This window comes from Onychostoma macrolepis, chromosome 07, assembly GCF_012432095.1.
Source record: "Onychostoma macrolepis isolate SWU-2019 chromosome 07, ASM1243209v1, whole genome shotgun sequence".
NCBI lineage: Eukaryota > Metazoa > Chordata > Actinopteri > Cypriniformes > Cyprinidae > Onychostoma > Onychostoma macrolepis.
This window is the reverse complement of record NC_081161.1, coordinates 18,156,328-18,174,429: the sequence shown is the minus strand read 5'-3', so window position 1 is coordinate 18,174,429 and position 18,102 is coordinate 18,156,328. Positions and strand designations below refer to the sequence as shown.

At 39.6% G+C, this 18,102-nt stretch overlaps 1 protein-coding gene across 12 annotated transcripts in view; it reads left to right on the top strand.

The window, feature by feature from the left end:
• tcf12 (transcription factor 12) overlaps positions 1 to 18,102 on the top strand; it is a 110,889-nt gene that overhangs the window by 79,880 nt on the left and 12,907 nt on the right. For 8 of the 12 annotated variants that reach the window (XM_058780951.1, XM_058780953.1, XM_058780959.1 and 5 more), the window contains 5 exons: positions 7,207 to 7,306; positions 8,934 to 9,073; positions 9,168 to 9,312; positions 10,106 to 10,176; positions 13,422 to 13,563. In XM_058780951.1, the coding sequence (XP_058636934.1) occupies positions 7,207 to 7,306; positions 8,934 to 9,073; positions 9,168 to 9,312; positions 10,106 to 10,176; positions 13,422 to 13,563 (598 nt within the window). Of the gene's footprint in view, positions 1 to 1,854; positions 2,078 to 7,206; positions 7,307 to 8,933; positions 9,074 to 9,167; positions 9,313 to 10,105; positions 10,177 to 13,421; positions 13,564 to 18,102 lie in introns of those variants that run through there. The other 4 variants (XM_058780952.1, XM_058780954.1, XM_058780962.1 and 1 more) reach the window with 3 other exon arrangements.

Genomic DNA, 18,102 nt, shown 5'->3' with positions numbered 1-18,102 from the left:
GTTTAAAGTGGTACCAGCCTGTCGATCTCAACCACCTTGGACACATTTGAAAGAGTCTCACTCGGAGAAGAAAAGAGAATAAATAATAATAGAATTAGAGGGGAAAGCATAATAAAGTATCGTTTTCTGGGAAGGCTTTCATCTTTCCATAACAATAATGTTGTGAATGGGACGGTGTTTGGACTGGGAAGCCTGCAGTGACAGACATGAAAGGGCCCAGAGTGGAGCGGCCTAGAGTGGGCTTTAAAGAGACCAATGGTGCTACAGGTCAGCGTGTTCACAGCACGTGGACGACCTCAGCCTCCCCATCTATTTTTGCACCCCTGTCCATTCATTCTCAATGACTGTGTCCAGCCTTTTTCTTTTGCCTCTCTTCCACTTCCACCCTCCCATTTCCCTTCATTTTCCCTTCTTTCCCCTCATTCTCTTCTCCCACCCCCAGTGCGCCTGTTATTTGGGTTGTGTACCCTACCGCCCCTATGGTCTATGGGCAAGAGGCCCAGGAAGGGGAGCAGCGGGTACAATGAGAGCGAGAGGAGGGGACGTGTGAGGAAGTGGAGCGTCATTGCTCTCGGTGCTTGACGTCAGGCTCGGCCCCTCTGCAGCTGTTGGATGTGTTCAACAGCTCTGTGTTTGCTGTCACACCACTGTGGAGGGACTATTAAAACAACAGCCACAGGTCGCAACATTCGGCGCAAGATTTGGTTAAGGGCGAACAAGTGCACGGCATGAGAAATGCATAGTCTAATCGTAATATTAGCAGTGTTAGAAATGGTTCTTGTTGTGTATCACCATTGATTATTATTATATTTTCATATAATTAAAGAATATATTAACACATTTATACATACAGTAGAGTTCAACGGTTTGGGGTTGGTACGTTTTTTTTTTGTTTTTGTTTTTTGGAAAGAAGGCTCCTTTACACACTAATACTGCATATTACAGCAAAAAATTTATATTTTGTTTAAATACTTAGCGCTGAATTTTCAACATCATACTTCAGTGTCTCATGATCCTTCAAAAATCTAATATCTAATATACTGATTTGCTGCTCAATAAATATTTATTATTATTATCAGTGTTTAAAACAGTCATGTTGCTCAGTATTTTTGTGGAAACTGTGAAATATATTTTTCAGGATTATTTGATTACTAGAAATTTAAAAAAGAACAGCATTTGTCTTTACTCGCACGTTCAATATATTATTTTATAATACTTCATTATATAGTATTGTATATAATATTATAAAATATATTAGTAGTAGTAGTAGGAAAATATATTACGATTACGTATATTTAATATATTGCTGTAATACTGTTATAGAGTTATCTCTAACTTTTTTCCATTTACAAGATTATTGACACAGTGAGGAAATCCTCTCCATACCCTCAATCCAACCCCTCAATAAAAGAAAAACAATAATCACTAAAAAGATTAATCAGCTGCGGATTTAGACCAGTGTGCGTTTGTGTTTTTGTGTTTGCATGCTCCTCTAAGCTATATCAGTAAATGTTTCATTTCATTTTATGTTTGCTTGTGAAAGTACAGACAAGAATCAACAGGTAAATGAACACAACAGTCATTTCAGTGTTTCATTCAGCCCTTTTTTGCGCACAAAAAATCCACCATTCTAATTTCCTTTCTGTCTCTTTTTTTAAAGTACAAGTCAATCCACTTACTCATTTGTTTTCCGCCCCTCCCTCGCTCTTTATCCTCCATCTCCCCCCTCCTCTCTTTGCCTCAGCACTTATGAGGCTTTAGGGGAGCCTAGCTCTGGGTATTGGTCCGTCCGCCGCCTCCTCCTCTCTTAAGCCACCTCCCCCCCTCGCTGCCAGCTGAGTTGGTACGGTCCTGCTTTGCATAAGTTGACTGTGAGTAGATCCATGTGTAAGGGGCCAGCACTGAAGGAATTAGTCCCTTGTGCAGCGGGTGGATGTATGTGTAGGGAGCGGGCTGTTGAAAAGAGATCCTCTGTATCAGGCTCCACGTCTTTCTCAGTATCGCTGAGGCTTTTATCATGTATTGCGCCTACCCTGTGCCTGGAATGGGCAGCATGTATTACTACAACGGAAAATCGGTGAGTGCCTTCTCTCCCTAGAGGAAATGTGTATAAGTAAACATGTTTTTCATGTGTGCGGTGGGCTGTCGGATTTAATGGAGTGGTGAGCCGTGTCCGTTCAGTGTGTAGAAACTGAGTTGAGGGTCTCGTTGCTCTCGGCTTTGCTCGTGTATGTGTATGTGTGTGAGTGTGTGTGACTGCTGACTGTGTTTCCATTACCTCAGTCTGAGCTGGGTCAACATTTACTTTTATTTGCAGTTTACAAAGTGTGAATTCTTAACTGCTGTAGAGAGTCTAAAGCCTTTTTAAGTCACACAAAATGTGAAGTATCTGTAATATAACTGCTTTTTGGAGGGAAAGTGACACTTCTGCAAGTCTGTCGCAGTTTTCTTGATAAAATTGCACTTGTTTGGCATAAACATCAGGTTTTTCTGTGTATTGGTAGTTGTGTGTGACTGATGCTGATGGTGCTTGTGGCTCACCGTGAGCTCTGAGCAGCCGCTTTGCTGAGACGGGTTCACAATAATAACAAGTGGGAGTCTGGGAATGATTAAGGAAGAGAGTCTGTCTGTTGAGGTTTGACTTTCCTGTTTGCAGATTGAGCTCAGAGCTGCAGCATCGCTCTTTCTCCATCTGTTTTTAATCAGCCAGGCATTCTTCTCTCTACAGGAATCCTGATGGGACTCCTAAACCTCTCCACCACAGGCCCTTTGATTTCTGTGTGCCTCTCACGATGCCTGTTTGCCTGTCTGCGTGTGGCTGTCCGTGTGAACGCTCGTGTGCATGTGTGCTGAACGTTTGTCAGGTGCTTGATGATTGGATTGGTGGTACGGGCTTACGAGAAAGAGGAGGCGGCGACTTGAACCTGCACTTGTGCCTCACGAGTGGGTGTTTGCGTTTACTTGGCTTTGCTTAAAGGGTTTCCGGAAAGATAGCAAAATCTGATTAAACTTCCCTTTGAGGATGTGAATATTATTTATTTTTGTATTATTTTTTAAGTTCCTTTATTATTCACTTTTAATTACTTTGGTTTACTCCCCCCCCCATAAGTTGTATAAATATGACTGAAACTTATTTTTGGGATATAATTATTTAATGGGTTTGGGTTAGTTTGTAGTGCTTTATGTATAATTGGCTATATAAAAATATCTATGCTCTGTCCTGATTAGATGGCCAAGTAAATGTGTGTTGGGGGTAGAATTTTCCACCGACTTCCTTAAAGCGAGTCTCTGCTCCCCAGACAATGCAAAGCACTGAACGCTCAACTTCAGTAGAGAGGAAAAAGTTTCCAGTAGATTTCCCTGATGCATTTCTCTCTGTGTCTGTGCAGGGCTCTGGAGATTTCTCCATCTGTTTGATGAATTTAAGAATGATCCGTTACCCATTTAATAAGAGCTTGCTTATTAAATTTATATGTTATTCACATTATTACTGCTGCTTTTAAGAAGGTTGCACAACTTTCTAAAATTTCTAATCTCCAAGCTCTCGATCGTTTCTGGGGACAAGACGTGAGACCCCAGCTTGTGTTTTCACTTCTTTTGAGGTCATCTGACAGAGTCCAGAGTTAGCTTTCCTTGTAGGCCATTATGACAGATCTCTTTGTTCCTGTACCACAAAGCTCACTTTGATCTTTTTATATTAAGTATTTCCAGCCTTGTAATGCAGGCTGGGAGGAAAGAGAAAATGAGGAGCATGTGGCTCAATCGGGTCAGAGTTGAGCTTTATGATCCAAAGCAGTGGGTAAATGCCCAATAAACCCTTCCTTATGTTGCTTTATTTATATCTTGGCACACAGATATTATTTATTTATTAAATGTCAGATGCTCTGAGCATCAACAAAGATAAAAGTCACATTGATTTGTTTGAATGTCAGGCTGGTACCAATAGTTTTATGGCCGGGCCTGGAGGGCAAGCGGCCTCCCCGGCTTTGATTGGGTCAGTTTATGATGTGTGAAGTATTTTATTTCCTCTCGGCTGTTCTCGCTTTAATTCACGTATTTGTAAGCGTTTGTATAAGGTGGTAGCTTTTCCTTTAAGATTTACAGGGCTAATGTGGTGTTCCGCTGGAAAACTCGCTGCTCTTTCTTACTTTTTTTTTTTCTCAGATACATACTGAGCCTTTTTGAAGGTTTTGTTCTGGAAGAAACTTTGCATAATGAGTCAGCGTTGCTCGTCTGTAGTTGTTCAAAGCAAACGTGCGTGTTGTTTTTCTGCTCTCGAAAGGCTTCCACCTGTATCTGTAAGGAACAAAATGCTTTTAACTTTCAAACTTTTACCGTCTGCTCTTTGTAGACAGACTTGGCTTGAAAAGTCAAAACGTGTCCCTTCAGGACAGAGCTGCTGTGTTCAATAGGGGCTCATTGTGTGCGTGTAGCGTGCCTTTTCGCCTTGATAAGTGTGTTAGATGGGAGTTGAAAAGGAAGGCCCTCGGGCTGCGATCCGACTCCAAACAAGTGACATGCAGAGGCAGGATATTTTCTTGTCACTCGCGGTCCCTCTGCTCTGAGCCCGTCCTTGTGGGTTTGTCTGTTGTTCGGCCTTTTTTTCTCCCTCCATAATCATTTCTCTCTCTCTATTCCCTGCTTCTTTCACTGTTGTCATTGGGCTTATCCATATGTTGACAGTTTAGTGGTTTTTCCGTGTGTTGTTGTGATGGATGTGGTTTTCAGATCAAAGGAAGGTGTGACAGGCGAGAAAAAAGAGAAAAACTCATTTCACTCATCAGCGTGAGCCTTCGTTTCCATTGACTCACACAGGAACTGAAAAAAAAATTCTATTTATATAGCTTTTTGTTCATGGCTATATTTTAATAACAGCATGAGATGAATTTTGTCTTTTTGGAAACCATATACAGGGTTGCTGCGGCTATGGAAATATCAAGGTATTTTAAAATGATCATTTCTAGCCCTTGAAAAATTAATGGAAATTAATTCTTTAAAAAATAACAATAAAAGTCATGTAAAATATATTAAAATATTTATCTAGCTTATAATCTCTAGAAATAAAAATTCCTATCACAAATGACTGGAAAAGTTGATGCGTTGATCAAAACGTATGGGAGCTCTAAATATACACCATTTCTTTGCGTAGTTTATTTCCACATTTAATATTTTTTTAAAAGTACAATGAGGGGGGAAAAAAAACGTTTAAACGTGGGTGTTAAGATCAGAGGCTTGTGAATAACTGACAGCTTCCTAATTAAAGCCCTGGTCAAAGGAAGCGTTTCCTTTGCTCTTTCTCTCGCGCTTTCTTTCATTCTCCATCCTGGTGATGGAGCGGGGCACCGGTGTTTAGGAAGGTTTATTAACGGGTCGACTGGTTAGCTCGGGGTAAAGCGGACAATTAGCATTATCCGCTGCCATATGCTGCCCATTGAGCCATGAGGCGGAGACAAAGGCCCCTCTCCCACGCCACCCTAACCTGAGATCACCAGGGGACTTCCAGCGCCGGGGTCACATGTGTGCGCCTGCACACCCACGGGAGCCCGCCGCAGCTTATGAACACACTCACTGCCAATCACATGGGCACGTACTGCCGCCTCAGCAAGGTGCCCGGCCGCACACAGCTGGCTAAGCTGACTGAAAGGCTTTAGATGTTGATCGTAATGCAGAGTGTGTCATGACATGCTGCAGCCGTGTGTTTGCGTGTTTGATGAAGGGGATCTGCGTACATCTGAAATATTAATGAGCGGGGGGATCTGACAATGGAAATTAAATGCAATTAATATTTGATTATAATTACTGCAATACTTGCCAGTGTATTGTGTATTCATTTCTTATTCGTGATAAAGTTAGGCTGTTGTTGCAATTTTTTATTAAATGTATTTTATTTTACAAGTCTGTTTTGCTCAGTATTTCACTACAGGGTGATTAATTATGTATTTACAATGTATTGTAAATAATAAATTAATGAATTATTAAAAATAAATGTCAAAAAGAATTGTATTTATTTCTTGGCACACTCATATTATATTAAATGACAGATACTGATCATTAACAAAGATAAGTCACACTGATTTGTCTGATTTGATTTGGTGTAAATAAGTGACTTAAAATTAATTGGCAAATTTAAAATTAAATAATGTAATTTAGTGAAGAATTGTAACAGTTATTGTCAGGGCAAGTGTTTATTTATTCTGTCTAACTTTCTTTAACCTTTTATGCACTTGATGGTTTGCCTTGTATCAAACGTCTAGTGTTTCTCAGAGAGCGTTAACATTATATCATGTGGTTTGATTTTATTTAAAGAATAAAAGTTGCTGTGATGTTGAGCAGAGGGAGAGGTTGTGTTTAACTTAAAGTAACTTGAAACACATTGGGCTGCACATCTGCTCTGCGTTACAGTGATTGGTTCTTACAGACATGACGGGGCAGTCAGGTCCTCGCTGGGAGGAATTTAAGCAGCAGGTGACACAGACACCTAAAAGTGAGGGTCCAAGTGAGTCCAAGTGACTCGCTTAATGACAGATAATGAGCGGGACTTTCTTTAACATGTTTACCTAGTGTTCTCATTCGTGCCATACATGCTAGTGTTTTCTCTCTCGCTCCGAGAGGTTTTGTCCCATCTGGAGCAGATGAACTGAGAGAGCCACATTACTGGGCTGTAGCCTCATGCCTTTGATCCTCCTCTACTGGAATGGGCACTTCTGCAGCTGTAACCACTGCTCCACTGGCCCGTCCCAATACAACCCCACAGCTCCTAAAATACACTTGCATAAACACAAACACATATGCACCCTAACACTCTCGCCCTCGCATATTAATCCATTTGTTTTGATGCTTTTGTTCGGCGGGCATGCATGTCGTCGTCATTATATTACAATTAAGCACTGAAGCGCACATTACGCTGCAGATAATCCTCCCTTTTTTTTTATAAGACTTCTAAATTAGCCATCTGTTACATCAAAGAATTTGTAAATTGGCCATATGCGTTGCATTGCATTGTTTGTGTTCTATTATGCAGTCAGGTTTCATGGTATGTGTGAATTAGACCGAGGGTGTGAGGATACGCTTAATGACATGAGCGTGTCTGTATGATGGTCGCTCTATTTTATAGAAATGACAAAAACCGCAGCTTCCATTCCCTCACACCTGTCTGTAAGCAGTTGTTCTCAGTCGTAATGTCTGATTTTGTTTTTCTTTTTGCAGGTGTATGCACCATCTCCCAGCTCAGATGACTTCAACAGAGACTCTCCATCTTACCCGTCCCCCAAACCCCCCAGCAGTATGTTTGCAAGCACTTTCTTCGGTCAGTCATTATCATTTTACTTGTCATTTGTTGTTATTATACTGTTTACTTAGTTTTGACTTTGTAAAGGAAGCCTTTTTTTGTTTTTATGGTCAGAAACCTTTATACAAATATGCAAGTGCAGACAAGAATGCTTGGCCACAGCATTGCAAACACATGGTTTTGTTGTACTGAACATGCATATCGCATACGTTCTTCGATTAGTGTGGCGGTAATAAGCCCAGTACTAATGGGGGTGGTTGATTATATTAAGATATGTTTGCTGTTAAACTAGTTGTGTTATCTTCGAGGTGTATATTGATTGGAACTTGCTAAAAAAAAACTGTTGCGCAACAGTCCGTTTCTGAATCAGAGTAGGTTCTAAATTTGATGAGGAACAAACTTTACAATCATTAAAAAGGACATTCTATATATAGTATAAATTAAATCTGGATGTACAACATCTTCCATGCTGACTTCGTCATATTAGCGATGGTGTCAGTTGCATCACTTCACTGCCATTCACAACTCTTCTCCCCTTTGTTTGTAAAGTGTCCATTTCAGAATTTTGGTAGAAAAAGTAGGTCATCCAAATACTTTTGGGCCTATTGTTTCATGCATACTATGAATTCAGACATGCTGTTCTCACATACTGTTTTTCCCCTACTATATAGTAGGGAAGTATGCTTATTTAGATGCAGGGGAACGGAACGAGAAAACTACTAGGTGATATGCACAATATAGCATTGCAATGTGATCTGCCCTATTTCATAACAGATAAAATTGAGCTTTCATAGATAGATGTATTTGCATTCATGTGCTTGCATAGAGTATTCAGGCCAAACACAAAATGAACCCCTATAAAAAATGTAATAAACGTTGAATATTTTCTAGGCTGTTACAGAGATGCATCCTAGAAATTGTGAACTTGCTTAATTAACAGGTCTCACACATATGATTCATCATGCTAATTTCATTTTATAATTTTTTTTTTTGGCAATACACAATTCTAAAGCTGAATATTCTTCCAATCCACTTTAGTTATATAAACATTTTCAAACCCTGAATATACAGTTTCTGGTATGTTCCTTCTCCTAGCTCACACTTTGAACCTTTTTTTTCTTTTCACAATTGGGGAGCCTTTTTTTATGTTTCACTCACTCCCTATCATGCTACCGACTTCACAGACGTAGATAGTAAACCAACCATGCGTATTCCAGCTTTGCCAATCTGGACTGATAAAAATTATATGGCCATTTCAAGCCGGGTGTTTCGGGCTGTGAGGAATTTCTCCTTTAAAAGTTGAGGCGGAAGCAAGTGAACTGCGGCTGGCTGAATGTTATCTCAGCTGCGTTCAGAGCTTGGCTCTGACTCAAGTGCAAATGCAGACTTAAAGAGAGGCTGGTCTATTTGACATCCTCTATCCAGAATAAAGAGCATGGGGGTCAAGCTTCGGCTCACATATCAAACTATGTTGTGTTTTTCCTTATTTATCAGCATTATTGATCACATTAAAGTCACCTCAGTCTTGCTCACAGTTTAAACCTTCCTTGCCAACGTATACAAAGTAACATACCTTAAAAGCTAGACAATGAAGTTATTTCCCATGTTTTTAATGTTCAAATTTACTTCCTTGTCACTTAATCAGATGGGACCCACAATTCCTCTGACCCGTGGAACTCGTCCAGTGGGATCAGCCAGCCAGGCTATGGGGGAATGCTGGGAGGATCTTCATCTCACATGCCACAGTCTGGAAACTACAGCAACCTGCACTCACACGACCGCCTGGTGAGAATCAGTGGGGTCCAGATCAAATACAGACCTCATAGTATAACCATATATAAAACTTAAAAAGTTCCTCTTCCTCTTGTCTCTGTCACAGAACTACCCGCCACACTCGGTGTCGCCCACAGACATCAACGCTAGCCTGCCACCCATGTCCAGCTTCCACCGCGGCAGTGCCAGCACCTCACCCTTCGTCACCGCGTCTCACACCCCACCAGTCAACACCGCAGAGGGAGTTATGGGTATGTTGTCTGCGCACACCACTTTTGTAGTGTTGTTCTTGATTTATTAGTCATTCTTAGGCCCACACATAATCTGTGCATCTGCAAAACTTCAGAGTTATTACAGAGAGTTAATTTGGCATACTCTATATATACACTACTGTTCAAAGGTTTGGGGTCAGTAAGTTTTGGTTTTTTTCCTTTTTATGAAATAAAATAATACTTTTAATATGCAAGGATGAATTAAATTGATCAGAAGTGACAGTAAAGACATTTCCAGTGTTACAAAAGATTATATTTAAACTTTCTATTTATCTCAGAATTCTGAAAAAAATGTATCACAGTTACAAAAATATTAAGCAACACAGCTTTGATAGTAATAAGAAATGTTTGTTGAGCACCAAATCAGCATATTAGAATGATTTCTGAGGGATCATGTGACACTGAAGACTGGATTAATTGGCTGCTAAAAATTCAGCTTTGCCATCACAGAAATAAATTATATTTGAGTATTGCAGCCTTGGTGAGTGTAAGAGACATTACAATAAAAATAGATGTTAAATTTTGATTTGCCATATACAAAATAATATATGTACAACATTCATTAGTATTTTTCTTCACACAAGTATCACATCATTTTTTAAATATCCCAGAGCATTGTTGAAGGTTATTTATCACTTATTTATTTCAGCACTTTTTTAGTTCGACACACCTAGCACCAGCTGGTACTCGCCAATAAAAAATACATGACATTAATATCTCTGTCAGCTCTGTTCCGATGTGAATGCCGTATCTCTGTGTGGTCTTTGTGTAGCTGCTGCCAACCGAGGGAACGCCACTGGAAGCTCTCAAACTGGAGACGCGCTGGGAAAAGCCCTGGCTTCGGTGAGATCCTTCCCCATTCAACCAGACCTCTTAATCCATACATTAACCATTTCAGAGAACAGGGATTGACTTCCGTCTATATACATCCCACCGTGCAATGGATAAAAGACATTATGTTATTATTTTAACCACTGAGCACTATATGGTTTCAGGCATTGTAAACATGCCCCATGTTGTCCAACTTGCTTTCGGGATCTTTGCGTTGTAGACGCAGCCGAGATTACCCGACATAATGGCGCAGTTAATTCTTTAAAGGACAGGACTTGTGCTCTTAGGCTGGGTATTAGTAGCAGTGCAGAAGGTTAAGAGATTGAATAAGGTCAGGGGATATGTTTGTGGATGTTGCTGGACCTAAGCCCGGATAATTGTGCTCTTAATCTCGCAGTATACAAGAAAAGGAGCTGTACATAAAAGCCTGTGGATTATATGTTGGTTTGGATAATGAGTGCTGGCGTTCGTGCGAGTTCCTAATGTGTCCCTGAAACTGGAGCTTACAATAACCTCTAAAACTTGCCGAGCTTAACTTAAAGACTTATTTAGCTCCAAAAAATCCTGCAGACTTGCTTATCCTACAGTAAGTCACAACAAGCCTTTTTTTAAAGTAGGAACACATCTGGACTGATTCAGCACTGTTTCGGACGGGAGTCATAGACTCACCTCTCGGCCGAGGACAAGGACAAGCTTTTTCTAACCTTTTGATGTCGGAACGGTCGTAGCGCCTTCCTTTTCTGAGAAATTAGACACCTAATCGCTGCTCTTTGATTGAGGAAAAAATGTAATAAGATACTGTGGGTGAGGCCTGCCGTGCCACGAGAGCACACTCTGGCACACAAACAAACACAAGACAGTGCGGCTGAAAGATAATCACAAATTAAGTCTTTTTGTATTTGCAGACTCAATTCTATTAGCATGATAAAGCTGTGGTGAAACGGACACGGTCGGGCTGGGGTGGGGGGAAACGTCCTAACTGCTGCGGCTCGGCTCTGTAGGCCGCCCATTGTGCCACTTTTGTTTAGGTTTCTTTTGGATGGGTTGTGCTCATTGGGCCCCCGCTGGCGGAGAGCAGCGTGACTGATGAGGGGGCGGAGATCCGTTTGTTGTTTGTAAAATGAGTGGTGTTACACTGGAAATACAGCAGAAGTCGGTCAGGACGCTCTGAATGGCCCGCTTCAACTCATTAGGTCAGGACGCATGACCATAAGAGGTCCTGAAGCACAAGGGCAAAGGGGACAGGCGCTCGTCTGGCACAGTTGTGATGGATCAGATACTGGTGAACAATAAGGAAACATCCAGATGTGGACTGTTTGAGGCTACATATAAAATTGTAATTCAGTATAATTTAAGTCTGGAAAAAAACTAAGTTTTAGTATTTTGCCATATTGACATGAAATGTATAGTAAATATTTCAGATTTCAATGCTACTAATGAAATAAGCACGTTTGTGATGTTGATCATGTGGCTCTTTGTACAGATGATCAGATTGAAGGTCAAGATGCTCTTTGAATCATCTCAATTCATGCTGGAGAACATGATCATCATGAACTTGTGGAGTTCATGCAGCTCAAGTGCTTCTGTCTTTTTAAAATAGAAGATAGACAAACCAAATACTAAGATGTTATGAAACTCAAGGATAATTGAATTTGTAATGAATACATTTGCTTTAAATAAGAAAAAAAGCCTCTGATATCAGTTAATATCTGTTCTATATCGCAGATGATTTCTTTCTTTGTATCTCTCTGTGTATCACTCTCACTCTATCACTGGCCCCCTCTATCTCTCTGTCTACTCTGAGAGATGAATGTACTAAAGCCCCAGGCAGGATTTGCAGAGTTGATTGAAACACAAAAGTGTGGCATTCAGGGTTTAATAAGAAGATTAATAACGATAGTATCCGCATTTTGATGTGTTTTTAAGTCAAATGGACTTCATGATCCCCTGCAAGTGATGGCCCACAACTTTAGAGCTGTTTTTCTCAAATCCTGCCAGATAATTGGGATCAAAACCTGAATGTTTCATAGTGGTTTCCATTATGGGACTGAAAACCATTTTAGCAGAATGCAGAGCATGCATTTGACATTTGGCTTAACCAAAAAATTCTAGTTTCGAAGACAGGATTTTTTTCAGGATTTTCACGCAAACAGCACCGGTAAGGTGGAAAAAGTCTGGCGGCGGTGCTGCTCTGTGAGGTAAAGGCTGGAGGCCTTTCTTCTTCATAGCATCTGTTTGTTTATTATGGTGTGGGCAGGGCTGTGCCTGTCTCAGTCGCTGTTTATTGGGCAGGCAGGGAGAGGCTTTATTACCTCTCATCCATAACTGAAGATGAGCCAGAGACGCCCATCCACACAGCCACGGGCCAGACTCATTCACTCTAATGAGCTCCAAAAAGAGAGATTAATGACCATGTCTTCTCTCTCTCTTTCTCTGCAACATCCAGCTGCTTTTCTCTATTCCATCTCCTCTCTATTATGTATTAGAAGTGACATTATGGACGCCATGTAAACAGAATTTGAGCATATTTTACAATGGCTTCTAATGTGGCTCATCTAGTCGTGTTTATGTTACTGTTTTGTTTTTAACTGAAAAGTGTGAAGGATTATATCAGTTATTTTTATGACAGAATTCATTTCAGAATAATGTTATCTTTTGATACGAACCTGGTTATTAACAAAATAAAATAATGGTTATGTAATATATAAAACATTTGTTATCACTATTGTTTTATATATATACCATCACCGTGCTGTAAGTTTTTGGACACATCGCCAATCTCTAATGTGAATTATTACCATCACTGTTTGTTTAGCCTTTTTCCCGCTCTCTTGGTTTCTGATCTTTTGTGCTCATGTGGTTTCACTTGTGATGTGCAACATGCAGCGGGTGTGTGGCGTGGGCCCAGGCTTTGACTTAATAACAACCACAGATGTGTCAGAAAGCCAGAGAACGCTGGCTGGACTGCAGGTGTCACAGCATTTAGAGTGCAGGAGGGGTTGTGTGTTTTTCTGCAGACATTATAAAGGGCGGCGTAGGCTGTTAAAAGCCCATATGTATGCTGTGAGCATTTTTTTTTACTGCTGCTCCGCTTGTAAAATCAGCAGAATTGATGAGCCAATTTTGGCTGAGCACAGACTGAGGGATGCTAACTGCGGCTGTAAAGCCGGAGAGGGAAACGACAGGTTGCAGGTTTTAAAGGTTGAGCGTGCTTCCTCACAGACTGATCTCTCTCTTTCTCCCGCTTTCATTTGCAGATTTATTCTCCTGACCACACCAGCAGTAGTTTCCCCTCAAACCCCTCCACTCCAGTGGGCTCTCCCTCTCCTCTGACGGCTCAGGCGGGCGCTGGCACAGCAGGTACAGTGGTGACAGCCAGCGGCCCCACAGGAAGAGCAGGTAGAGCACCGGTCTGCCTCTCTGACCCCACACACACATTCTCTCCACACCACACCCTCACCGGTCAGTCACACAGTGGCCCTCAGAGGTATATGGACACAGTTAAAAATATATGAATGTGTGGATCATATAACACAATATTTGTAAGCATTTTGGTGCTTGAACATTTTTCAAAAATCACCTTAATAGTACTTTTTGTAATTCTTTTTAGTTAATCCCAAAGCCATTTTTAGTATATATGTGAAGTCACAAGGGTGTACTATTAGAGTAAACACAGATATGGACATAATCCAAAAAAAAATTACCAGGAAATTTCAGAAATATTTTGTATTAATTTTTAACAATATGTGTTGGTTTTTATTTAAAACCTGAAATTGTGCTAATAAGTGTGCATTTGTTAATTAAAAAAATAAATAAGTGCCAGTTTGTTTTCTATTTGTCATCTAATGCATGGACACATGCATGTAATGGGGCTGTGAATCATTTATGTTTATTTGAATCATGTTTAATTGCATTTAATTTAATATTTACTTAGAAAAGGTGTCAAATGAAGATCAAGTACATCATTGAATGTGCACTGTTGGAAAGTCTGAGATCAGTATGATTTAAAAAAATAAAAATAAAAATCATACTTTAAGTCAGCAAGAATGCATTAAATTGATCAAAAGTGACAATTAACGAATAAATCTATAATGTTAAAAAGAAGTTTTAAATAATTGAAAAAAATAAAAAAAATTAAATAAAAAACACACATAAAACTGTAAATATGATCAATTAAATGCACCCTTGGTGAACATAGACTTAAAAGCTTTCAAAAAACCTTACTGCCTCCAAACTTTTTTAGCAGTAGTGTACAGCTTTAAAAATATAACTTTTTTTAATATATTAATAATTCTATTAACATTATCCAGTCTACACAGCAATACATTTTATAGGAGTTTTTTTTTTTTTTTTTTTGGTCAGTGTGTACGTCGTCCATCAAAAAGGCTATATACCTTTTGGGGCCACTGTAGCTCATTATATCACACATTTAGACAGACCCTCAACACAATCCACATTTTGCATTTTATTAACAGACAATCACAAAACCACAGTAGTGTGTATATATATATATATATATATATATATATATATATAAGCATGTAAGCGTAATCCGTTACACACTAAACATTAAAATGATCCGTTAAACATTGATATGAGATTCTGGAATAAGCTCTTGTCTAATGAACAATCACAGTGGTCTATTTGTCACCGTACCAGGATTTTTGCCTACTATCAAACAATACTAACTGCCTTCGCAGCAAGTGTCAGCTCCTTCCCTGTCTCGACCGCCCGACTCACATAACACACTGACGCGGTGTATCTACACACACAGCGAGCCCCGTCCTCCTCACGTAAATGAGTAAACACACTGTCCCGTAGCCGCTGAGATTGAAGATGGTGTCGGGGGAGTTATACCCTGGTTAGTGGTGGATAGATAACCAACCACTGTGAAGATTTTTATCTGCGCCTGACAAGACTGATGCACAGTCATTTTAAATGAAAAAATATTTTGAAGCACAGAAAGATAGACAGAGATACTGGGTGCTACAAATGGCAGTTTCTCAGCGTGTAGTTTCAGTGAGAGGGCAGTTGTGTGTGTGTGTTCATTGATATAGTGGTGACAGCTGTGTCGGTGTCTGTCCCACTCCTTAGCTTCAGCTGTTGCCCTGTTCCTCACACAGCTGTTGCCCATGACAGACCGGCCTGCTAAGATCCTCATTTATTAGCATGACTGACTGAGAGGAAGGGAGGGAGAGGATGACTCAGCTCAGAGACAGCCTTCCTCTCCACTCAGCAGTCTGTACCTTGTGATGTAACTTCCTGTCATCTTAGCGCACCTTTTTTATTATTTAAAGAATTCCTTTTTTAAAATATATTAATGGACTAAATGTGTAAGTAAATAATGTGCTTATTTTTAAACATGTTTATATATTTTATATATTTCAATTAATCTACACTACCGTTTAAATGTTTGGGTTTGGTAAGTGTTTTAGTCGCTTATACTCATTTATTTGATTATATGCATTTATTTAATCAAAAATAGAGTAAAAATAGTAACATATTATCACAATTTAAAATGTTTTCTATGTTAATATATTTTAAAATGTAATTTATTCCTGTGATGACCAAGCTAAATTTGCAACAGCAATTACTCCAGTCTTTAGTGTCACAATACTTCAGTTGTGTTGCTTAGTACAGTTGTAGAAACTGTGATGCATTTTTTCAGGAGTCTTTGATGAATAGAAAGTTCAAAAGAACAACATTTATTTGAAAGATTTTTTTTTTTTTACAATTTAAAAGTCTTTACTGTCAATTTAATGCATTGTTGCTGAAAACAAATATAATTTCCTTGAAAAAATGTAATGACCCCAAACTTGTGAATAGTAGTGTATATTTAAATTGGAAAAAAATAAGATATAAAATAAGAAGTTTATTTATTTAAAAATGTATTTACTTAATATTTACTTAACATTTTTAGAAAGAACAGAATTCATTCATCAAATATTGATTGATTAATCAAAATGCTTGTAGTGTTTAGTCACATTTGGCTTTCTCTCTGCCTGCAATTTTATCACATCATTAAGTTGATTTACACTCATATGCAGGCAGTCAACGTTCCCTTTGATATCTGAGGACTTGTATATTTTGAATTTTTTTTTTTTTTTTTTTTTGATTAGATGGTTCTTAGACGTTGGTACACATTATTTCATGATGTTATGATTAAGCAAAGCACATCCATCTGTTTCTCTGGATTAGTTATTAAATTCAGCCGTTAGACCCGATCGTAGCTGGGTCTCTGCTGCCCATACCAGCCAATTAGACCCCAGCAGCACGTGCAGAGTGCCGCACCGGCCCACGTTCATTTGTCCAGCTGGCTGCCGATGAGGGGGCCTTATTAAACGTTGCACTCTCTTCTCATAGCCCCAAAGTAATTTTTAATAGGCCCTTAATAAGAGTCTGCTTCTGAGAGCTTTGTGGTTTTAAAGAGGGAATTCCTTCAAATTAGAGCTGCTTTCACTTTGGGAAGGCCAAATGGTTGGAAAATCTTTACCTAAAAAATGTCCTGTTACACACAAGATGAAATTCACCGATTGTTTCTGAGAAGGACTTGCGCTGTGCTAGCAGAGCTAGACGTATGACCACAGTAGGCCCGTCGCAACAGTTATGACAACCATCAAAATAGGAAATCTCTGGTGTCAACAAAGCACCTAGAGTCAGTGGTTGAGTATGTGCCTGATGGAGTCAGGTCGAAGGACGAGGAGCGCAGATCTCCCTCCTAAACTGATTAATGTAAATAAGCCAAAAAGGCTTCCTTTGGGTCATGCTACATTAAGGGTACTTGGCCTGTTTTATTGTTCTCCACAGCCTTCACGCAAGACTTTTTTTGTAGTGGATTGTTTGCCAGTTGGAGTGAAGTAGACTTGGAAGTGAAGGGATTGAAAGCGACCCCCACCACCAGAGTTTTGATTTGTGATTAGCAGATGTGCATTCTTTTAGAGCGGTGTTGATTTATGGCCAGTCAGAATCAGCACGTTTAGACCGAGACCAGACCAGAGTCATTTACATCCTCATTATAGTCCCTTCCAGCCTCGCACACACTGCCACAGAACAAAAACACATTCACTGAATTCTTCCAGCGACTGAATTTTGAAGGGGAAAAAAAGCGAAACATTGAGTCTGAGGGCTGAGAATGTGACCAAGCCAAATAAAATCTTATGCTGCTACTTGAGTAATGTGGCCAAACAGTGCTTTTTCTTTTCCCTGACAGCGTCTGACATGAGATTGGTCACATCACCGCTCACCGGCCAGTAGTTTGTTTGTGCGAGTTGAGATCTGAGAGAGAGTCGTGGTCTCATCCTGTTATGTCTGGAATATCGAGCTTCTCCGTTGAGCTCATGCAGTATTAGAGTCAAGGGAAGATGCTCGGGGTCCAAGTCATCGCCCTTATCGCGGTCCTGCATTGTTCTCCCAGGTTTTTTTAGTCATGACTTCATTAATGAGAGGAAGTAGGAGATGTCCCTCAGCACTGGTTTGTGTATGTATGCGTGTAAGGGTCGTCCTCGAACCCTTCTCACATTGCAGGATATGACCCAGTCATAGGAAATGATGTGTCTGGAGACCTAGAGGAAAACAGCCCACATTGAGAATAGCTGGAATCAGTCAGGATAGGAAATGAGTTTTAGTCTATTGTGAAAGTGTATCAGTGCATTGTACCGTGTGCACACTACATAAAAGAAAAGTATTGTATTATATTGTGAACAAATATTTTTAAGTGTATTAACATACTATTTATATCAAGAACAATAAATGTGTTTCTTAAATAATCTTTAAATGAAATTGTTTTATTTATTTGTATTTATATATTTAATTTTTTTTTTAATTTTTTTTTACAGCAAATCAAATGTGCTTAACCAATACGTTTTCAATATAATATGTGACTCTGGACCTTAAAACCAGTATTAAGTCGCACGGGTATATTTGTAGCCAAAAATACAT